At 39.3% G+C, this 24,747-nt stretch overlaps 1 protein-coding gene and 1 long non-coding RNA gene across 13 annotated transcripts in view; both read right to left on the bottom strand.

Annotated features, from left to right (window-relative positions):
• Dys (Dystrophin) overlaps positions 1–24,747 on the bottom strand; it is a 609,234-nt gene that overhangs the window by 572,682 nt on the left and 11,805 nt on the right. For 2 of the 12 annotated variants that reach the window (XM_087346499.1, XM_087346496.1), the window contains exon 1: positions 14,820–15,537. The exons of 1 other annotated variant lie outside the window; for it this stretch is intronic. In XM_087346499.1, coding sequence (XP_087202625.1) covers positions 14,820–14,892 — 73 coding nt within the window. In that variant the 5' untranslated portion in view covers positions 14,893–15,537. Of the gene's footprint in view, positions 1–1,020; positions 1,366–14,819; positions 15,538–16,027; positions 16,286–24,747 lie in introns of those variants that run through there. 9 more of the 12 variants (XM_087346497.1, XM_087346498.1, XM_087346492.1 and 6 more) reach the window with 8 other exon arrangements.
• Positions 5,075–11,299, bottom strand: LOC110836114 (uncharacterized). The gene is made up of 2 exons (XR_002545174.2): positions 7,796–11,299; positions 5,075–7,374 (listed from the first exon to the last, which is right to left on the bottom strand). It is a non-coding gene; the product is annotated as an uncharacterized LOC110836114 (long non-coding RNA).

Genomic DNA, 24,747 nt, shown 5'->3' with positions numbered 1-24,747 from the left:
CTACCTTATATGTTCCTTCATTCTTTCCCCACCTTAAAAAACATTAAATTCCTGTAGTCAGTTTAGTCCATTCTACTCCTTTTCAACTTTCGGTCGATAAACACCTCGAGAATTAACGACAATTAGCGTCGTGAAACTCTACGTAGGCTGTTTGCATCTTTTCTCTGAACCCGAGCTGTAATCTAATATGCCGGTCACTTTGCGTAAGACCGGTTCGGTTTTCACCTTTTGCTTCGCATTCCAATCTAAGGTTAGAATTTTCATGGTTTCCTTCAGTACCGTACTCCGTTTTCCGACTAAACATTTCATAACCACTATCAAATTCTGTTGTTGACACTATGCTAATAAAATGTTAGGGAACAAACAAGCGGACAAATGACATACTTCGCTCGTCCTTGAGCAAAACAAGTGTTACAGAGGTAGAATCAGTCTTACTTATAGCAGGTGTTCACGGTGACTGTTTCAAAATCATCTTCACTTTGGGCGTAATAATGGCTTACAGCACAGCAGACACTTTTTTATTGGAGACAACTTTATTTCATATGTAGCAAGTGTCTGCATAAAACGTAAACGTTTATTTCAAACACATAGCAGCACGAAAGCTGCCCAAGCACTCTGGTAAAGTAGTTACTACTATAAATGAAACAGAAATATTTAAAATAGAGTTTGTGCTTCGATGGAGAAGCTAGACTATAATTATTGGCGGGAGGGGAATGTTTTGGAATAATCGATTATCAATTCCACGTGTATTTATAAATCAGTTAATGTTTGATTGGTCCCTAAAACACTTTATTTTCTCACAATTAACACAGCTTGTAAAAACGACACTAATTTTTAAGTAGTACAAATACGTATTTCATGGAGACCAGTGGGCCATAAATCTTACTTCCTATGGCCCAGATGTAGTTATACTACGACGCCCTTTATTAGGTCTGTTTCTCACGCCGTGTAAAATAATTTGCATTCGATTATTATACAACTCGGAATAAAATTATATCGCAAAGTTAACTGTATACTCACCAATATAAACGACATCCATCTTACTGAAACTGGAAATATTAATTATGGAGAGAAGTCGGTTGGACCACACGACAGAACAGAATGGAATCAAAACATCACACACATGTGAGAGAACTGTTGTCTGCAGTCACCAACAAATAGCGATCCACAATAAAACCTTCTACCTACACAAACATACTGTACTGTATTTTCACTTGGCTGGATAAGGAAACATTCCTACAGCACTCTGACAAGTATCACAATGCACATAAAACGTATTCCACGTCGTTAATGAAGGCAGGCTACTTGTAATCCTAGTTGCCAACTTCTGAGACGAGACAAAACACTGACTGGCGTAGCCATGATGCAGCAAGCGACCAACTGCAGGTTCCGGTTTCCCCTCGGGGCCATAGCAGTTTGTCACGTGACAAGAATTCAACCAGTCGCCGCCAAACTATCTCCAAATGCAGTACGTATCTGCTGAACGCGGTGTAGATACTCGTTCAACTAATGCTCTTATGATGTACAGGAACGGTTCGCGTTGCAAAATGTAACTATGGAATACAACAGCGTTCCGCAACCGGTAAGCCGCGAATTTTTATAAGTTGGCATTCGTGCACACATACGTTCATCATCGATAGTTTTATCAATCTGCGTTATGTTTCGTTTTCATATGCCTGAACTCTTATAAGGCAAAGATTAATATGTGGATACATGTTCATGACTCATGACCATGTAGTTTTCTACCCCCTTTTCTTAAGCCGAAATTCTGTGATGTGCCGCGGGTGTGAAAACGTTGCGGAACTCTGGAAAATATCACTTTATAATTTTCATTCTGAATTTATTCTAATGACTGGAAAATAGTGAAACGAACCGTAGCCTAAACTTATCTATCTAGTAGGCCAACTAAATCTGATCGAATGTTTCTTTCTTTCTTTCTTATTACATATTGCAGAACAAGTGCTCTTGAGACTTCAATTTAGGCGATTACCAATTGGCATACCGAAGAAATTAGTTGTTTTATATCTTGATCATTGTCTTCATTAGCAAATTAGTTATTGGCTTGTTATTAATTATACATTTTATGAAGTTCCTTTCATCAAAATTTACAGGCAGGCTTTTGGTTCCGAACCATTTGTTTACGACTGTTAAGTTGTCTGATAAGATTATCAGACTATTAAGGTGTCTGATAAGATTATGCGGTCTTATTTCCATAAGACCGCATAATCTGGTTCATTCGCAAATAAACGTATGGCGACTGCGTTAACACAGTGGCGGCGAAGGGGGTGAGCAGTCTCGTGCCTGAAGAGGCCTCTCGTGTCTCACACCTGTACTTCTTATGTATCGGAATTGCCTTTTCTCCTATGTTGTTGCTCTAGTAAGCATTTTCCATGTACCCGTATTATGGCGGAAGACAATGAAGAAGGAATCGAGATAGTTTTCGACAAAATCCTGTGAAGAGTAAACGACATTTTTAAAAAATAAAATGATATTGACGGTAGTTTGATTGTGTACTGTTCGGTCACATTATCACTACTCAAATATGTCGTTAGTGCAATTATTAACCCCGTTAAGAATTACAGCTGATAAAATTGCATAAATGGGGCGAGTCAGCTCAGTCAGTGCAGTGATTATCTACGGACTGGACGACCGGGGTTCGATCCCTGACGGGGTAAAGGATTTATTCTCTAGCTTCTGCGTCAATACCAGTTCTGGGACCCACCCTGCCTCCTATCCAATGGGTACCGAGGTCTTTTTTCCGGGGGTAAAGCGCGACCGGGGCGTAATGCTGACCACTCACCCCCATCTAGTGCCGAAGTCAAGAATGAGGAGCTATACCGCCTCTCCCCCCAAGCACCTACATGGCGTATAGTGGGACGCATTTAATTTTTTATCATACAAAAATATTCAATATGAAAATTCGTTAATTAATCTGCCGTATCGACGGTTTTTCATGCATAAACACAGTGTTTCCGCACAGTTTCCACTACAGGGAATCCTCAATTTTCTTTTTTCAGTAAGAAGCGATCTATTTGCTGTACCACCAGCATGGCGTCTTTGTTTGCTAATTCAACGTCCAACAAATCGTTCTGGACGAAAATATAGCAGACGTCGGTTGCTTTTCATAAATATTAAGTGGGAGACAGTTATCAACAACAGCTACTAAACGACCGTCAAGTAGAGGCTTTAGATAGCCAACTTTTTAGATGGTTAGTTCAGAGGATAATAACCCAAAGCTGAAAGCACAGAACTCGGTGTCGAGTTAGAAAACTTGCCCAAATTTCTGATAAGGTCGTTTCCAAAATGCACACGGGACTTACGGTCATGACTGTCCTGGCAGGAGGTGGATAGCGTCTTCTGTAATTTATCTTCATTTGGTTTTACCTGCACTGTGATACATGGCTGATGTACAACACAGTTTACGAGTTAAAGCATTTCTTTTCCGTATGAACTGCCTTTCTTCTCTTTTTTTCGTTAATTGTGCCAAAACTTAAAACAATGCCTTCTTTGTTCCGTGCACAACTTTAGTTCCCTGCGTTTTGTAAATATCCTAAGATCCAACTTGAGATTAACGTCTTCCAACAAAGCTCTGCGTAAGTATTCGGCGCTTGGACACTGGAATGGCGGAAGCTATTCCCGGATGGATGTTGGTTTGTCGCTTTCCGTGGTGTTGTGTTGTTTAGCCAGAGGCCTTCCAACGGGCTGATCGCCCGTCCAAGGAGTGCAACAAAATGTCTATACAGATTAATAATTTCTGATGTAATTCAGAATTGAAACAGGTCAAAAGTCCTGTACGAGATGATGATAATTACAAATTCATTCTCATTTTCTGCAACCACTGTTCTTTATTCCAGTAAGTAGGAAGTGTTTGATACAAGCATTTCTCAACAGAATTGCCAGTTGCAATGGTTTCAGAAATAACATTTAAAACAACACAGATGTCTGAAACATATACACCTGAGCTATCCAAATACTAACACCATATTCATATTCGGTAGTATTTAGTCTGCGTTTGTCGACAGAAATATATATCTAACGTATTTTATATACGAGCAAAAATATTTAGCATTCTATTTCTTAGACTGAATCTGCCCCTAGCATGACGTCAACTGAATTACTTCCTCACCACAATTCTATTTCATTCTATAAATGCAGCTGTATGATATCCAATATTTAGGAAAGGTATTATGACAATTTCGTCAGGATAAATGCCGGTATGAAATTCACAGACAAAAATAAGTTCTGACCCATTTCGAGCATTGGATATAAGCCGTGTTCCTGGAAACACCCAGCGTTGATCAAAACATCAAGTGAATGCAACATTGCGAAAGTAATATCAGTACGCTTATACCAGATTTTGAGCCCCCGAGCTATTCCGATGCCCCACCCACGTCCATTTTTATTTACCCCCACCCTTCTCTACTGATTACGTCATCAGGGTGAATGACCGACAAGGTCGTTCAGTTCAAGAAGCGTTCTAGTCTAAATCGTAATTTTTATAAAGATATATTGCATTTTATGATATTATTTACACTCGTCTTAATCGGAATCGTTTATAATACATAATTAAAATAAATCCTTTAATTAAATTAGTAGTAACGTAATGTTGACAATTTGTTTGTATTACATTTCTCATACTTATCTCCTTGACTGCCGTCTATTTCATTCCGTCCTCTGTTCCGGAGCTATTACGTCACCAAAAATTCTGCATTACTTCACATGCAAAGTGTTGTCACTGAAAACCCCCTGCCACTCGCAAAGCCATTACGACATTCAATGTCATATAGTCGATAACGCGTTCATAACATTTCAACAACGAAATCTCTCTCAACTCCACTTGCATGAAAGAAAAACGAAAACTTCGTGCTAAACACACCGCGTGTCATGTGAAGACCATAAGATCAAACACAAATACAACATGGCGCTGTTGACATTTGCTTTGCACAATTACAAAAATAAAGAAAGTCTGTTTAATGCCCCGTTCTGGCCGACTCCCTTGGCGACCTCCCAGCTCATCCATCCAAAGGTCAGCCCTCATTAACACAATCGAGATCCTTAGCAACATTTCAAAAACTTCATGATAAAAAATTGTTTTATTGAACGCCAGTAATATTTTATGAGTTACTTTGAAAAATACAGTTCATTAACGAAAGTGTATCTGAAGCTTGAATTATGCATTATTCTTTAGTACATATGTCCCTGAATGATAATCAGAAACAGTTACAAGAAAATATTATGTTTGAGTTGAAATAGTTTATAAATTATACATAACTTTCCTGTGGGACTATTTTTAGATGATAAAAATCACACGAATAAAAATTGACAGGGGAACCACGGTTCCGGAGAATCTGACGTAAATACGTCTATACGGAAAGGAAGTTTATATATTGGCTTTAATTACAACAATATTAACAACAATGCCGAGTAAACAGATGGCACAATGCAAGCTGACCATTGTTGTCGATCCATATTAACACATTGTTGATATGGATCTTACACGTTTTCCTTTCACATTTTCCTTTCACATTTTCCTTTCACTTGTTTGCCGAATGACCCTTCCGTATAGACGTATTTACGTCAAACCAAAGTCCGCTTTTAAAGTGATTGTTCTCTGTTATCTATTGTTGTTCGTTGATTTCTGTTATGAAATTCAATGTCGTTATTTTCATACTACCTTCAGAACGTACCACACAAATTATATTAGACGTTAGTGCGCCATTAAAATAACAATTAAATGGAAGTGTGTCGATCCATTCGATTGCTGGAGAAGAAAACAGCTTAAAGCCTTTTCATGTCTCTTTCAACACTCCGTTTACAATTTTCCCCAACAGCTGGCAATGAACCGAGGGTTTCAAAACTACAGCGGAATGATCCATCGTGTTCTTCGTCTATTTTCCGAATTAATGGAAGGGTACAAATTCAGTCGACTTTCTAAGCCGAACAAGTTCAAGTAGGATTTGTGGTTCTCAGAGCGGAGAGTACGAATGTGGCTGTCTTCTGGGTTACAGAGCCGTTTTCTCTGGTAGAATTTTACTAAAGTTTCAGAGGTCCTTGCTGCCCCCACCATCGGCCTGGTGATGGAGACAGCAGTGACCTCAAAAACGTTGATAATCTTCTACTAGACTACACGGCCCTTCAACCCATAAGGCGATCAACTTCGAATAAATTCATACGACTGTTTGTAAATGCTCAAATAATTCCAGGCTGTAACAATTAAACCATTCGAATGTTCATACTAATAGCTTCAAACTTAAGTATCTACAGGTAAAGTGTGGCTTAATAGCAATATATAAAGTTAACTATTCTTTTGAGGTAACAAATATATTTTGAAATTAGACCGTAATTAGACAGTATTTTCTCGCGGAACGCTTGAGATTACACAGCTTCAGACACACTGCTCTGTTGCATTTGGTGGCCTGATAGTTAAAGCCTCAGACCTGTTCAAGGACTTCTAATGTTTATTTCATGGGACACTTCCTATTAAACTTCATATTTTATTTATCGACAGGAATACAAAATGAAAATTGTTATTCTGTTCTGCTATATACGCACATCTCCTTGAGTAGTATTTTCATTTGAGACTACTGTCACCTGATCCCCTGCAGACAATAATGTGAAATCAACTGAAGAATTTTAAAATATAATAATTATTAATACTTCGTTAGTATAAATACAGTAGATTCCGGTTAATTGGGACACATCGGGACTAAAACATTTGACCCAATTAAGCTGCTGCCCCAATTATGCCAAGTTCACGTAAATATTTAAAAAAAAGGTTTATCCTTTAAGATTTTTCCCAGATTAACCGATGGCCCAATTAACCGGAATCTACTGTATTTCAATGTGTAGGTAACATACCAATGTCATAACGCAGAATTAATTAACCATTTATTTATTGTGGTCTTCTCGGTTATGACACTGTGTAATTCTGTGGGTGGTTACAAAAATTCAAGAGAAAACAACAGTCACTGAAACATTGATAACCATCTGTACTGTGTAATAACCCAGAAGACAACACCCCAAAAAATCTCAAACAGGATTTGTTTTGTTTTCCTGTGTTACTTCCGGTTTAACACAATTTTTTGCTGTGTAACATTTCCCTGGATGTCCTGATAACATTTATTTTCTAATTAAGGTCAGTCACAATATTCTTCCTAACGCTGAAGACTACTGTAGGTCGTGTGTGCAAGAAGTCTTAGGTCGCTCAACACTTTTCGCAAAGTTTGGCCATGTTATACTTCGGAACACAAGCACGGTAATTATACCTGTACTGTTGAACTTCTGATACAAAGCTATTAATTATGCTGTACAACAGAGGCCGCCAAAATGTGGTCTGCAGATGGTCCGAGACCTTCATTCGAGTGGTCCACCGAACTGAAAAAATAAGAACGTTAATAGAAGGTTGTTGTCTTCCGGGTTGTTGAGCCGGGTAGTCTGGTAGATGTCGACCAACATTTCAGAGGTCAATGCTGTCTCCATCATCAGGGCGCTGGTGGATATCTACCAGACTACACGGCGCAACAACCCAGAAGACAGCAATCTTCAGACTCACCGCCGTGAGAACCTCAAATCCTACAACATTAATAGATATACATTAAAAAGGCAGAACATAAGTGTCAAGGCATGTGTGGAGCACAGTACCAATTTATTTATTCTCATTGTTAGTAACTATAGCACAGCGCACTGTAGCGTCACAGGCAAAATAAATCATAAATCGGTCCAATATGCATTGATGTACGCACTTATAAGCCTTTTCTTATAACCACTTTCGCCAATAAGAACGCAACCTCCTCACCTGTTGAGGCATATTAGTTGCCTACGTTCACGGCGTAGAAATTCTTCCTCCTTGACGTCCATAGCTGAGGCACTCAGTAATCCGGAGACAATCCCAATTTGTAGAATTAGCTTTCTTAAAATACTCGGTAAACTTATAACGTATCGACGACTGGCCTTGTCGAAAGACTTTAGCAAATATAAATAAAAATGTTTACATACAGATACCTTTACCTAACCAGCACTACTCTGCACTTATTCTATCGTTCTTCAGAACACAGACAGAAAGCTTATCTACTGAATGCAAAACAACGCACAATTTAACTGGGTCCACGTGGATTCACTTCAAGCTGCATTCTTCTTTAGTGTACTTGAGGCCGCGAGAGTGCGACAGGAAAAACAAGCAGCGTCAAATGGTGTTGACGGTGAGACGCTCCTCAAAGTTTAAGTAACACTGAAAGACATCTCGTTTTCTTCTCATATTTAAGTCATCCAAGCTTACGAATACTGTTATGGTTAGGGTTGCGTTTTCAATGAAAAATTCTGTGTAACGATTCAGTTAAGTCAAAGCTTGAGTACGCCATTGTCGTTAACTGGCTAACTCCAATAGAACTGAAAATGTGGCAAGAATATTTGCTAATTTGTGTCACTATAATATTTTTCAGTTTGATATTTTACTTGATTATAATCTAATTCTGAAATACTGACATTTTACAACATTTCATTTAAGACGACATATCGATGCTATATTTTCTATGAATGCTTTAACAAGCAAACAAATTTGCCATTTAATCTTGAACACTCGGTATTCGTGTGTGTACAAGGTAAATAAGAAAATCGCATATTTTCAGCGTAAGCATTTCACTTGCACACAGTCCTTCAGTTTGGTATGCAATGTCTCCTCTGAAGACACTTCTTTTGTATGGAAAATTGTTTGGATTTATTATTTATTTTAGTTTAATTTTCTTTTAATGTGTTCAATCTACAGTGTATAGTTCATCTATATACTTGCTGTTATTTACCTGTCATAGCCTCTTTGCTGTTGGCAAGCAATTTAATATAGTAAGTGAACTGGAGTTTATGATTATGATTATTATTGTTGTTGTTGTTGGTGATGCGTTGAAAGCAAACGGACGTGACCTATTTTCGGATAAAAGGAAAATACAGTTTGGAAATTCAGAGAAAAACCACAATCTGGTTTGCCCAGCTAAGCCAGTGAGCAAATCATGCGAATATTCGATCTTTCTTTGAATCGGGACCTAGGCACAGCTACACACACACACCTATACAAATCTCGTCGGGGTACTCCGTAGAATAGCCTACTGTAATTATCAGGGGCTACGCCCCTGCTCTTAATCCCACCGCACCGATGGGCTCCCGTCCTTTCCTTCCCTCAGCCCGTTTGTTTCGTCTAAGCGTGGTTTTCGTATTTGTGTCCTGTGCAAAGGGATCAGTAATGTTTCCCCATTATGTGTAATTACTGTCAACGAAGACGGCATACTGGTCTCTTACGTAAGAAAAGAGAGCGGTTTTATTATCACAAATACAGATTTATCCATTCTGTGATTTGCTTGTCCGTAATCCGTGTTGATAAAATACTTGTATTATATCACTGACTACCTCCATTAAAATGGCCGTGTATCATGTTAAACGAAGTGGATACAGTAGGCCTAGCGGATATTTTCGAAAACGTCTGGCGTCCTCTGTGTTAGACTTGGTTCCAGCGTTTTCTGCCACTGCGTTTTGTGAATTGGAACCTCGGAGTGAGTTACTTACCAGAACGGGTGGCAGGAGGCAGCGTACAGAACACTCCAAATAAAATATCAGCACGGTATGTAACACAGGAAAGTCGATCTCACTACACTACACATCACTAGAAAATTAACACTGCAGAGTGTATTAGATAATTTTATATTCCACACAACTCTTCGGTCCTCTTTCAATTCTTCCACTCCTCAAAGACCTTCGCTTTCTGACATATCACTCGATTCATCACTGCTGCCGCTCCATTATCTTCAATTATTACGCGTTCAATAGCGTCTTCGATTATACCTTCTTGCTCATAATAAATTTATTCTAGTTTTTCCACATACCAACATACATTCTCACATTCCTCTTGCCCAATTTCTTCGAATCTCTGGCGACACATTTGCTCGACGTCCTTAATTTTAAATGTTGTGTTCTTGCTTGCAACCCATTGTTTCACATTTGCCCAAATACGTTCAATGGGGTTTAAATCGGGATGGTAGGGCAAAAGTCTCAGCACAGTATGCCCTTTGTGCTTTGGCTTTCAACATGTTGTCACAAAATGGGATGTTTCTTTCCATTAGCCAGGCTTTCATTTCGTCTTTCTTTGAGTTAGATGTCGGTGGTTTGTTTATCTGGGTGTTGTGATACGAGGCGTTATCAATGACCAGAACGGAGTTTGGTGGTAAATTTGGTATTAGCATTGTTTTTAACCAGCGGGCATAATTTTTACTGTCCATTTCATTGTGATAATCTCCGGTTTTCTGCCTAGATTTATACATGAGAAGTGCGTTTGAAATAAAGCCTGCTCAACCTCCAGCATGAACGATGATAAGTCTCTCAACTTTTGATGTTGGCGCCAACAAACCGGAATCACTATCGTCAGTCCAATTCATGAATGTAAGTCTCGTCTTCAAATATGATTGGATGTCCATCGGCTTTGTACTTTCTTAGTGCAGTCAGGTACGATACGCGCATTGATCGTATGTCGTGCCTCTCAATGAGCACCCCTCTGTTTGCCCTGGTCTTCTTCTACCTAAAACCGAGGTCCCTAACGATTCTTCTGAGGCTTGAACATCTTCCTTTAAAATCAATGCTCTCTTTGTGATTTACAAGTAATTTAGCAATTGTTGGAACAGTTCCCTCCTGTGCAAAGAAATTGTGGATGGTGCGCCGAACAACACATTTATCAAAGTCGTCTATTTCAGTTATTCGCTTAGGGACGTCGTGCTTCTTGCCAGGCGTTCCAAATGAAGTGCCTTGTTCCTCGTGTTCTTCTCGCTCTTTCAGATTCCTTCTAATTGTCCTTTCGGACACACCAGTAGCTTCTGACACTCTTTTCAGCACTTTTTGTATTTTTTTAAAGTATAGTGGCGAAGTGACTTTATCTTTCCTTCTTGGCTCTCTTTTCATTAAATTGCAGCCGTTCGTGACAATTTCTCGGCTCTGACTGTGCAATATTTTGGAACCTAACTTGGAACGAACAGGTGGCATGTTAACACAACACAGTCGCAAGACAACAATATCAGGCTTCCAAAATGCTGCACTGACACAGACTGTACTGACTAACGGAAACAAGTAAAAGTAAAGTAAAATTTGTCCCGCTATGCGCCATGTAGGCGCTTGGGGTGAGAGGAGGTATAGCTCCTCCCTTTCTTGACTTCAGCAATAGATGGGGTGAGTGGTCAGCATCACGCCCCGGCTGGCTTTACCCCCGGGAAAGGACCCCGGTACCCATTGTAGAGAAGACTGGGTGGACCCCAGAGCCGGTCTGGACGCAGAGGCTAGAGGAAAAATCCTCTGCCCCCGTCGGGGATCGAATCCCGGTCGTCCAGCCCGTAGCTAGTCACTATACTGACTGAGCTATTAACGGAAACAAGTAGCAATCTTAATTGCTTACCTTCCTCCCCCCTCTGCTTATTATCATCATTGAGTGGTCTGCATACTGGGCTCTCCATACAAGGTCAGCGGCCATAAACGCTGAATAATTCAATATCAGTCAAAATTCAGTTTTCAAAAACAAAGGATATAGAAGCATCAGAAACTTTTGAAAAGTTTGTCCTTTCTCGGTTATAAATGCTAACACAGTACAATGTTCACACATTTACATGTTAAAATAACATTTCATTGAAAATGTTTTCTGCACAACATCCAGTAACTTGTCTCAGTCGCTGAGACGCTCGCTGCCTTTCCATCTCAGCTGCATTCATATTAGTCTCACGTCTAAAATCTCATACCCTTTCTGAGAACGATTTATATTTGTCACACTCCACAATCCCAACACAGCCAAGCTATTTCGATTTTGTACCATCGGTGACATTCGCGCTGTATTGTCCCATTTTTTCTACCGTTTTCCTAATAAAAGCGCGCTTAATCCTACAACAATCTCGAGGACTGTAATTAATGTTTGGTCATATTGTTCGCAGTCACCTACCGGATAATTAGGTTCTACCACTATTGTTGACAAGGTCACCTGTTGAGAGCATGATTACTTTTTTAATATATGGAGACTTTTTGGTCTCACAGCTATTATAATTTCGGTCTCACGAGTGACTCCTTCAAACATGAGGTGAGTAAAATGAGAGTTACTTCACAGCTCAATGAAACAACTTTTTACGCACAATGGTCTCTCACTGAAATTCATGAAATTTGCCATAAATGCAGGATTTCAGAAGAGGTGTCAAGCTGAATTTTTTTCCTCAACAAGAACCATTTGGTTACCGAGATAAGACGAGATGGGCAGAACAGGCAGAACTCTTGAAGAGCGAGAAATTAATAGTTATTTTTTTCGAAACCTGAAGGGTAAATACGCCAGTGTACAGAATAATAAAATTTATCTTAAAGGAAAATAAGGTGTTAGGTACAGACCAGACTGAAGTGACTTAGGATAGAATCCAGCAGTGGGCTATTTAGAATACTGTAATGAAAGAGGGTGTCTTTTTGACTAGCTGACTAACTATCAGATTTTGAAGACGATCCTGCCACAATGAAGTTAGCACTGTGTCAACGATTTAGGCCTTTAAGTCGATAACATTCTTCTGCAGACGGTCAAATATGCATCTGCATAAAGAAATTAATATCCCAAGAGTGCCGTGAACACTAAAAGATTGGAAACCAGCTCATGCTTAGTACGGTCTGTTACATTACACACTTTTGGGTGGTCTACGATTTTCCTTACATAACGACCATCGCAAGGTTGTTTTCGGGAGGTATCAAGTTTAAATCTTCGCTTGGGCACTGGCTAACCTGACTACAGATATCTTGTGGCCACTGAGCCTCTCAGAACGTATTCTGGGTTGCCGCCTTACAACAGGCGACGGCTGGAACGACGTCCTACCCAAGAAAAGTCATACCATCTTTCGTCGCCTGAAGGAGAGTGATACTCAGCCTTTTGGTGCCAGTGGCACAATTGGGATATTCAGTTTCTGCTAGACACTAGAACTAGAACAGAGAACTAAAATTTATATTAAATGTGCGCTTATTTTATGTAATTCCATTTATTGTGTAAAAATATAAAATTATCGTAAAACAGAAAAATGACGACGGTTTAGAAAGCTTAAGTATTTGCAGTGGTGTCCAAACTTAATATAGTAGTGCCCAGTACGCTTAGCAGACAACATTGTACCCCGTCCTTCTTAACTTTGTGCGTATTCGTGAGTATAAAGTACATCTTGATCACTTTTCTCATTTTAAAATGAATACATGTTGGGTTTCTTTACCAATTAATAGCACTTACCAAGGTTTTATAAATATTATTGAAATAATTCACTTGTGTGATTAATGAAACTTTCGTTGATGCAGAAATGATCATCTTTTTTGGAGAGGTGGGTCACGCTGAAGTCACCCATTTGACTATATTATGTTTATAATGGAGCACCATATCGACTAACGCTGATATTAACTATCTGTAAAATCCTTCATTTCGATCCATTCCATTTGCAAATTGGTGTAGTTTGTTTCATGTTTCCAAGGTTTTTAATTCTAACCTTTTTGTACTCGTTTCATTCTTACGCAAAATCGTAAAGGAATGGTGGACTTTCGATCAGTGATAAAATACAAAACACTCTCATTTTTTTGTGATTCAGAATATAGCAACCTCGTTTGGAGACGGCTCCAATTGCGCATAACAATTATTTGATTTCTTAATTTTCATATTTTATTTTATATAATCATTCCTGCATTCAAAGTCTCGCGGTCCAATTGGCAAAATGTCGCTGCACACCAGCTGAGAACCACTGCTGTAGGCTATAGTGCAGTGCTTCCAAAACCTGGGTAAATTACCAAATCTCTGATAGTGTTAATGGTTTTGGAGCGCAAATGACGGAGCTTAGGACAAGCAGTCAGTGCAAAATGTTATTTGAAGGGAAAAAGGACCATTTGGAGTCTTTCTGGTTAACAATTCACGATGAATGTCCTGTGGTAGCTGGGGAGGCCGTGATGTAATTATTGCAGTTTCCGAGCACCTGCGTGTGTGAAGTGGGATTTTCCACTCTTGTCTTCATAAAGAGCACGAAACGAAACTGTTTCCTGAACCCCGAATACGTTGTGAGGTGTGCTCTGTCTCCAATTGCTCCCAATTTTGCGGAACTATAAATAAGATGAAGCAGTAGAATTATACTCATTACCTGGGACCTGGGTGACGAAATATTCATGGTGAATAATTACCAATTTTTTTGTGGCTGATGTCCCGCGCCACAGCCGCGCGGTCTGAGGCATCATGCTTCGGACCGGCGATACGGAATGCGCGCTGGTTCGAGTCTCGGGCGAGAAGAAATTTTCTCATGAGCTTTCGACCAGTGTATGGGACCGGTGCCAACCCAGCATCGTGAGGAAATTGGGGAGCTACAATGAGTAGCGTAATCCGGTCATGGAAACTAGCAATGGCTGGGGGTTCGTCGTGTTGACCACACGTCACCCTATATCTGGTTGGATGATCGTTCACCTCTGCTTAGGCATGTGAACGTGAGGCCAGCAGCCAAGCTCTCTGGAGCTGTTACGCCACGGATTTAATTTAATTTTTTGTGGCTGCTAAATGTTTAAAATAAAGACATTGCATCAAACATCGTTTGCTTCCTATGTTTTACCGATCTCTCTTCACTTGTCACATGTTTTCTGTGCAGTTAGTGTTTTACCTACATTAAGTAAAAGGGACTTTCTGATAAGCGGTTTTGGGTAATAAAGGAAAAAGTTTGGGAAGCAGTGCTATAGTAACGTAAAAGCCATCCAGTATCGTCAGCAAAACTCTCTGCCGGACACAATTCGGCCGGCTGTTGGGTGACTATACAGCCGCAGTTACTTACATTGCCAGTTATCTTCTACGATTTGCATGGCCTGCTTTAATTGATGTCTGGTGGGTGGAGATGACACAGCCATGGCTTTGTTATGCGCTGCAACTCGTCTCGACACACCTTTTACTCTCGTTTCACATTTAACACACAATGTGACATTTCGCTTTGTATATTGATGCACCACACTACGTACAGAGAGCCCGACATCTTCAGCAGACTACAGTACAACAGATAACATGTCAATGATTACCAAACTTCCTTCTGATAAGCCACGAAATGGCTACTCATTCTGGCGACTGAAGATAACAGCAAGACGTCGGTTCTCTCAAACATCGACTAGTTCACAAGTATGAAAGGTTTTTAGGGCGGCAAAAATTTAGATTGAGGTTCGTATTGGTAATTAATACTCAACATAAAAGAGGTTATCAGGCTGAAACCAATTATTTCCATCTATTTATCATGCAGCCCTTCAATGAACCATGAAGTTCCTTTAGATGTTTTGATTAAGAATCACTGGACTGCAAATTAATTAAATTAAAGGCCTCAAGCTATCTGCAATTAGTGCCAAATAAATTCACATTTGCTCAATTTAACGCTAATATCTTATATGTCACGTGCTGAAAAATTGGTCAGGGGGGCCACTGATGGCCGAAAAGGAACACAGATACTTCGTCAGACGAAATTCAGTGTGAGAATATTTGGAATACATTTATATCTATCTGAAAAGTACCTATAGTTGAATTTTTAACGCACTCGGGAATTTAAATAGTATGCATGCATCTTTTGGACATTAATTGGAAAAAGTGGGGGAGGAATAACAAAACAGCTAAGAAAATAAATAATTTATAGGCAGGGGACTGTAATGATGGAGTAACAGAACGAAGAACGTATGAAAAGTATCAAATCCTTAGCAACAAGAACAAGCATAATTAAAATATATATAAACAACAATGATTAGGTCTTATGAACATGCCAGGACGTTGACGAAAGACTAAATAGAAATATCATCTCTGACATCCTTATCAGGAACCTTATGCAACACGATGATAACGTAAAATATGTTGTACAAATATGGTATAAGCAACCGCCTTCTTCTCTTTTAGGCATTAGACCCCCTGGACTATTTCGACTCAGAATAATTTTGACAGGACTCGTTGGACGGGGGAATGGTCCACTGACAGCATGTGCCACAAATTTTTCGGTATGACCTGCACTGCTACCTTTACAGATTGAATTTGTTGACAAGTTCTAACAAAAATTAACTTCTGCACTGCACTGAACGTATAAATGGTATTCCAGTTTAGCCTGCTTTCCCGACATGAACATCCAGATGAGGTTAATGCAATACACCGTTCTATGATCTGTTTTGTGCTTAAAATGAAACCGCGAACTACATTGATTCACTACACACTTTATCCGGCACTTTGTATATCGTTTCAAACATCACTCGTTTGTACAAGACGCACAGAGCACTGCTAATCGAGACACAAGAGCAGAATGTCGTATTTGCTCATATTATTGATCTTTGACTCCATAGGCTTATTCTCCTTATCGCAAAACAAGCAGAACATAAACAAATCACAAGGAGCGTAATGGTCTTAGAGCAATAGCTGAGGAACTGTCTTTCATTTGTATTTCTGGCAGTTGGCAACTTTGCAAAGGCAAGAAGTTTCCATTAATAATTCCTCTAACTTAATATCTTTCGTTAAAATAATCTCGCATCATATAGTTTTTTAATTATCGTCATGTTCCTTGTTTATTTTTCTGAAAAAGTTTCGCGCTCTCAGAATTATATGTACTATCGCTCTGCGAAATGAGAATCCAAGTTTGGAGAACATCTATTGTATTTTCACCACACTCGATCACAAAGAAAGCAGAGGGGTTATATCTGAACCAAAAAGGCTGACGGCCTCCGGTCGCCGGAACTGTTATGCAGTTTTACAAACTACACATTCTTCAACCCTTCACGTTTACAGACACTTTCATTTATATTGTTACAAACATATATTTAAAAAAATGTCATAAATTATACACTGGGGCGGAAAAGCCACTTTTGCCTAACCCGTGATAAATATATTATTCCCATATCAGCTGATTACCACTAGAGACATCCCGGAAGCTGCCACGAGAAATGTAAAGCAAAAATATGAAGTTAGACACCGCCCATTGTCTGAGACACGACGTTTCGGAGGTTGGCTATACTACCGCCTTCAGCTAACTGGTCTTGATTTTACTTTCTCGTCTGTTCTGAAGATTACTGGTAAAGAGAGAAATCGGATCCAGTAGCTTTTAAACTCTATTGCATTATCTAATATACGGCAATATGAAAAGCACGAATAAGATGGAATATAGAGTGTCTAGTTTATCTTGAAACAGACTGCAGAAGAGTGAGCCGGGTAGCTCAGTCAGTACAGTGACTGGCTACTGGCTGGGCGATAGGGGTTCGATCCTCAACCGAGACAGAAGATTTTCTTGTTTGGTCTGCTTCCAAACCCTCTCTGGGGCCCAATGGGTACCGGTGTCCTTTCCGGGGGTAAACACGGCCAGAGCGTGCTACTGACCACTCACCCCCTTTTAGTGCCGAGGTTAAGAATGAGTAAGAACTATACCTCATCTCCCTAAGTGCAAACGTTGGTATGTGACTAGATTACTTTACTTTTACCCCGCCGAACATTTTATTTCAGTTCTCATAGTGAGTGAAAATTATTCACACATACTTTATCTTTTAGAGTGTCACATAAATAAAAGTCACAAGGATTTAAACCGGGCGAGCAGACGGGCCGTAGTCTTTTGCTAACCCATTCATAGGATTGTACGTGTAGCCTAATGGTAGCCGACGTTTCGGCTTCCTCTCCTAGCGACTATTACAACAACGTTCTGGTTGAGGACAGTCCCCCATTCCTCTTCCGTGACCTGCAAATGTCCGCTTCGGTCTGTCTGACTTGGCGATAACTCTCAGGCCCTCAATCCCCTCCTCTCCCTGAGTTAATTTGTCCTATTGTTCTCCGAACACTAGATGCGCACCATACACTGACTTTCACATCGTTTACAAGAACTTCATGAACAGAATGGGAGACTTTCACCGGACCAGTATCTGATGTTTTGGCTGTTTACGTACCCTTAAAACTTTGCATACCGTGTAGTGTATTAGAATATACAATAAGCAAACAAACAAACTATTAACACTACAAATGACTCTAGTGCCAAACGCGTTTCGACCTCAAGACGTCATCATCAGTGGCAATAGGGAATTAATTCATATAATCAAAATCGTTTAAAAATGAACTAATTCCCTGTTGCCACCGAAGATGACCTCTTGAGGTCGAAACGCGTTTGGCACTAGGGTCATTTGTAGTGTTAATAGTTTGTTTGTTTGTTTGCTTGCTTATTTTGTATGTTTATGTACCCGCTTATCGTAAAGCATGCTACATCAGAATAAAACACAAGTTCTGGGACAAGATGACCATTAAACCGATTTATGAATCCACCTGCAATATCAAATTCGTGATTCACAGTCTGGAGGCAGAAGGTTAGGCACAACTGTGGTTCTGTCTTGCTTGCTGATCAAGCATGAATATCATCTAGTAGTCATGTTGCTACGTGTCTTTTTCAGGTTTTCTTCTTGTATAATATGATCCCGTTGCACAAAACTTCGCCAGTGTTTTGTAAGGCACTATACTATCTGGAAATCAGATTTCAAGGTCATCGGTCGCATGATAAACTAAATTCTTTATTATATAAACAAAATTTATGCACGCAAATATACAACTTATATCCATTGAACTGGTAATCAGTATGATGCCATAAGATCTGGGAAAAGCTGGATGCATGACTGACAATCTTTTGAAAAGCAACCTGCCCACAATCAATGATTTGTTGCAATGTAATCCATTGTCCTTAGTCTCCCCTACAGACGCGTGGAAATTGTCAGAATCTGCAAATAAGTCAAAAGAAATTTGCTGAAGATGAAGCAGGTCCTCTGATTAGAGATCCTTCTTGCAAATCCGTCAACTGACCATGAACTCTCCCGTTTTCATGGAATCACAAGATTCTATTTCGTATTAACAAAAACCCCTTCTGGAGTCATACGAATCCACTCTATCGTCACTATTTCTCTAAGATCTTCGTCTCATCTGGCCTACTCAGCAGAACACAGAACTATAGTCAGATTTGAGTTGATTAGAACCGTGACCCCAGTAGCTTATGACCGCGCGACGTTTCCTAGTAGCTTACTTAACATCTGCCTTCGTCGCGTACCGTTCTGAGCCATCGGCGGATCGTAATGATATGCGTTACTGCAAAACAGACTCGTGACATTCTAGCGACAGATTACATAGTCTCAGTGGTCATTTGTTTCTTTATAATGTGAATCTGAGTAATATTCTTTTGGCTTTAAAACCTGCCTTAATATGAAGGGAAAAGAAATGTTTAATGCGTTTGAAAAACGAGTACTGGAGATATTGCATGAAAAGATGGTGATAGGGGGATGAATATTACGTGACTCACAGCTGATATCACTAAATTGATAAATCAGGCAGGATAAGATTGACGGCATATGTAGCATGTATGAGGTGAAGATGAATGCACAGAATATTTTTGTCGGTTATCCTCAAAGAAACAAACTGCTTGGAAGATGTAGGAGGATAATTTAAAAATTTATGTTAAAGAACTTGGTAGGGGTAATAAGTGATGAGACTTTTATGAATACCGTAATGACCTACTTACTGGGTTCCATAAATGCGGGGAATTATCATGGCTAGTTGAGCGACTATAAACTTGTCAGAACGCATAAAAATTTGTACTTACCAAAAACTATTTCTTTATACTGTAAGCTTATGTAACCTGGCTTCGGAATCAACTATAGCTGGCATGAAAATCGAAAACATGTCGAAAGGGTTGAACAGAATTAAATTCTTAATCTTAAACTTCACATAATTCAATAATTTTAAGAAATGGTTCCAAAACTGTGGTTCTTGAATCACTTGCGGTTTAAGCGAAACATTTTAAAGAGTCCGCTGGAAAATTTGCAAGTGGCTGACTTTTGGTTTTTATGATATTTTAATGCACACGATTATCTGTATGTTTCTTTTCTATTTATTTTATTCTCTTTCCAGACTGTTCCAGCTGTGCAGTTGAGATAAACTGCTACGAGAGAGAGAGAGAAAGAGAAAGGAACGAAGTAGGAACAGAAAAATGAAGAAAGGAAAGAAGTATATACAGACAGGCAAAGATATATAAAATGGGTAAGACAGATAATATGGATTGGCTTAGATTATATCAGATTATATTATATTATTTTACGTTGGTTTGTTAAATCAATAGGCAAGATGCGTAAATACTGGATAGATGTTTAGGTAGATGTTTTCTTAAAAGTTTATATATACATATATATCTTACATTCCCAATTAACTATCCCATACAGACAGACAGATAGAGAGACAGACAGACAGACAGAAGTTACAGATTCGGATGTTTCCTCCGTGCAACTTTAATTCATATGACCCAACTAACATGATAATAAAAATTTGCGTCACACAGTGAAATTGCAACTTCTTAAATTTAGTTAATGATGGCATCCAATGCGACAAATCAATATTCCATAAATATTCCCCTTTGGAAGTCATTGGAATCCAACTCAGGTCTCTTGGGTCGATGACAATGCGACGTAATTACGCATTTTTAGGATATGTGTGCGAAAGTATAAAGTTTGGTAACTTCAAGTGAAAAACTGTGTTTTTTAAAGAAATTTTGTTTTTCTTACGCCCTTAACTTTTCTCTCACAGGAGATTCATCATTATTCTTAATCACTACAGCATACAAACACAAAGTCAGCGAGTTTTACAATATTTATACAACTGTCAACCATGGTAATTTTATTTTAATTTATAACATATTAATATTGACCTCACTGTTAAGGCCAAACCATCAAGGAGCACATACTTGAACTAATATAACAACATTGTTTACTGACGATGGCCTCTTATGTCGAAATGCATATGAATTTCGTATTAATCTAAACTAACAATAACCAGACTCTGGAAAAATGTTGTTGGTGCATAGTTTTGTTTATGTTAATACCTGACGGAATGACACGTTACAGATTCATATATCTAATGTTTTATAACCCTCTCAACAGACTTAGTGTCGTAAATTAACCAAGGAAACAACCATTCATTTACAAGAAAGGTCTTCATGGTAACAATTTACACAGCTACGAATCGCGTACCGACATTGTGTTGAGGAGTTTCCCCGGAACAAAGATATTCGTCCCCTGCGGCGGAAGCATGTCGGGGCCCAGAATAGCTCCAGGAACTGTGCCAGGACCTCCACTCCCGTTTCCGTCACTTGCTGACACGGTAAACAAACAGAAACTGACAACACAAATTTTAAACTTCGTAGCAACAGCCAGCAAATAAAATTGGGAGCGAAAAGAGCGGCTGTCATCGACGAGGACAACCAGTGCCTCTGAAAAGAGTACCTGCAACACCGGACGTGAGGTGAGAGCCACCTTTCTGCGGGGAAGAGAATCACTCTCTTACAAAGCTCCCATTCTTTGCCAGCTCGTCATCCTGATATGGGTCATAAATAGAGTGAAGTTACTTGGGTGGTAAGATTAAATAGTAGTTGAGGCAGAAACAACTACATTTTTGCTATCTCTGTAATTAAAGGTGAGGTGGATAATTTGAAGAGATAAATACTCCGTATCACGAGAAGAGGGCTGCATTGCTGCATTAGAACACTTGGAACTTGGTAACTAACATAGTTAACGACCGGTCGGAGGACGTTCCGAATACGTAATGCCTACTAAGCAGAAGTCCGGCAAACAAAAGATGATATAAGTATCCTAGGATTTCTGTACCATATGCGCCGTTATTTTATCGATAATCTGAATACATAACTTTAATACAATAACACTTACAAACTCCACCGGGATTTATCCGTTTATCGTGATGGACGTTGTGATTAATGCTGATAGAGAATGTTTTAAATACACCACCATCGCTTCTAATCACATATTCCGAATTTCATCATGCGTGGGAGTTTTGGTTCTCACGGAGTAGAGTATGAAGATGACAGTCAAAATACAGGCAATAAGCACCTCTAAGACGTTGGTCCATTTCTATGAGACTGCACGGCAGTCACCTTCATAACTGGTATTCCTCATGCCATTTATAATTCGAGCACGTACTTTGCCTATAAACAATGCAAAGACGTCACTTTTCAAGCAAGGATCAAACATTGCTCTCTAAAATTTCGCTCGCTGATTCATCAGCTTTTGACTACCTTCATGTTATAGTCTCACTAACCTATCTTAATTTATTTTATACTGACATGCAACTACTGCAGTGTAGTTTGTTCGCTTAGGTTCTACTAGTTTAGAATATTTGTAATTATATTACGATATACTCTCCCAAGGTTTGTGATATACGTACTAAACCATCAGTTTAAATATTTGTTGAATCTGGGTGTTCTGTTAGGCATTCTGTTAAAACTATGGCTTCAGTTTATGTTCTCGACCCGGAGACTGGCTATGCCTAAGAGGTTTTTCGTGTCTTTCCTCAGTTCCTCCAGTCAAATGCCGGGATAGTGCCTTAAATGATACCACTACAGCTTTCATCTACATCTTTTCGAATTTATTATTCATCAATCACGTTATAATTTGACGGTTCTTGTCTGAGCTGCTGACAGCATCGTTAAATATTGCACGGATAAACAGACACTAAATAAAAATACCAACATACGAACGGCAGGATTTGCAACAATTTTTATTTAAATATATCTATTCTTTTTTTAAAATTCTAATAATTAATTTCATGAATGAAATTACCATGTAAATATTTAATTACTGTTGCAACTAACCTGGGAAGGCAGAAAGAATTTAGCTGGTATTTACATTCGGTCGAAATAACTCTACAATTCTCTCTCTTCAGTCTCTTCTCTGTTGTCAAAATTTCTTTATCGCCACGAATCCATCACCTGAGGCTCTTCCTTTATACTGAATCGTTATTGTACAAAGAATATGCGTTAGTTTGATGAGCAGGTACCCCTATTTATACACTTACTGGGAAAAGAACATTCCCTTCATTATGGTGGGACTGAGTGTTTTTTATTAAATAACCTGTGGTACACAAAATGCAAATTTGTTTAGTAATTACTCGAGTAACAGAAATAAAAACAACATAGTTCATAACTGATGGAAAATGACTGTCGAATGGATTCATTCAGCCAAAAAGAAAGTTTTAATGACCTTTGTGGGCCCTCAGAACCGTCGCCATACGTGTGCACGGAGACTAGTTAAAAAACAAAATGGCAAAGAGCATTACGAGACGTCCCCACTCCTATTTCAATGCAGTTGGCCAACAGCAGAGGGTGTTAATGTGTTCATGCAACCTGTTAATTACTTTGTCACTGAAATTCACTTTAAACCACACATATGATTAAAGTGCGATAATTAGCTTAATCAAAATCTAGTATTAGTGGAATAAATTATTTTAATACAGAATTCAACTGTGACGCAATGTATAAAGAAAGTATGTGTCAGTGATAGGTGACCGGAGTAGAAAGAAAAACTTAGGCCTACATTCACAGCGTTGGACATCTGTAGCGCAATGTGACGTGAACCCAGTTTCCCCACTCTAAATCGCAGGCTTACAAACTATGCTTAAACAGGGAACTTTATTAGTACTTACCAAAGAATTAAAGCTGAGTTGGCGCTTATGCTCTCGTATGAGTGAGTCTGGCTGACAAAAGCAGGAAGGTATCTCTGAAGGCTCTTCAGCGACGAAGTCGTTGAGCTAAAATGCGACACTTCTCTCTGCATCAAAGTATTACAGAGGAAAAATTATTGTCGGCTTTATTTGCTTCATTATCTCTGTCGAAAGAAGTGGTAATGGTCCTAAGACATAGCTATAGCTTCAGAACATGCTAAGAATGGTTGTTTCACAGCTACTGACCAACTTACTCACCGCGATGAAACTAACTCAACAGTAGAGAATGGTATTCGAAAATATTTCAGCTGAAAAATAAACTTCCCAATCTTATGGAACCCGAAGAATCATCACCGCTATAACAAAATCCCGCGAGAGGGCCTTATCCTCAGTCTGAGTCACACCTTATTTCTCCAACACCTACTAACCCCATGACTGCTACAAGCCCCCCTCCCCCACCCACCCCCGCGCGTTTCATTCTTACTGATTGAATCACACATGCATTAAATGAGGATCTCAAGTTAGTACGGTCCTCGTCATGTTTTTATCTCCAGTACCATGCATCCGGGGCAATGGAACACTCGATTTCACGAGAGAATATAAGTCTACTTGAAGATGGCTATCTTCTGAATTGTTGTGCCCCGATGATGGAGGCAGCAAGTACTTCTGGAACGACGGTAATGCAGAAGACAGCCATCTTCATATTCGACGCAGTGACAATCAGGAATCTCACTAAGTGTCTATTTGCTAACAACCGAATCGCAGAATTTCAGCTTAGTTATTTTGGGCTATGTCGTTGTTTCGTAGCACAATCCAGGAACCCGCGAGAAATACAATCGTTCATGGGCAAAGACGTGTTGGTCAGAGTGCAGACATTGTTGTGAGCCTTCTCAGAAACGCACAACTTATCATTTTGCTGGCGTGTTGCAAGGCAGGTCGTGCCGTTAATACACAACTTCAGCTGCACAGATATATGACGTAATAATGGGCAAGTTTGAGGAAAAAATGAATATGCAAAGCGAGACCAATTTCATTTTGACTGTAAAACAGAAGGAGCTAAATTACTTGAAGCACCAGAACGAGTTATGGAAATAAATTTTATTGCTAGATCGTATTAACATGTATTGGTTTGAAGCCAAAACAAGTATCTTCAGTAGTGGTCAGTGCACTTTGTGATTGTAGGACAAAGAACACAGAACTCTGCTGCTGTTGGTTCGCGCAATTCACACTGC

This window comes from Zootermopsis nevadensis, unplaced genomic scaffold (assembly GCF_977971745.1).
Source record: "Zootermopsis nevadensis isolate Lab colony 2312 unplaced genomic scaffold, Znev_1.0 Znev_ptg000010l, whole genome shotgun sequence".
Classification (NCBI taxonomy): Eukaryota; Metazoa; Arthropoda; class Insecta; order Blattodea; family Termopsidae; genus Zootermopsis; species Zootermopsis nevadensis.
Note: the sequence above shows the minus strand (reverse complement) of the source record. Positions and strands in the feature narration are given on the sequence as shown.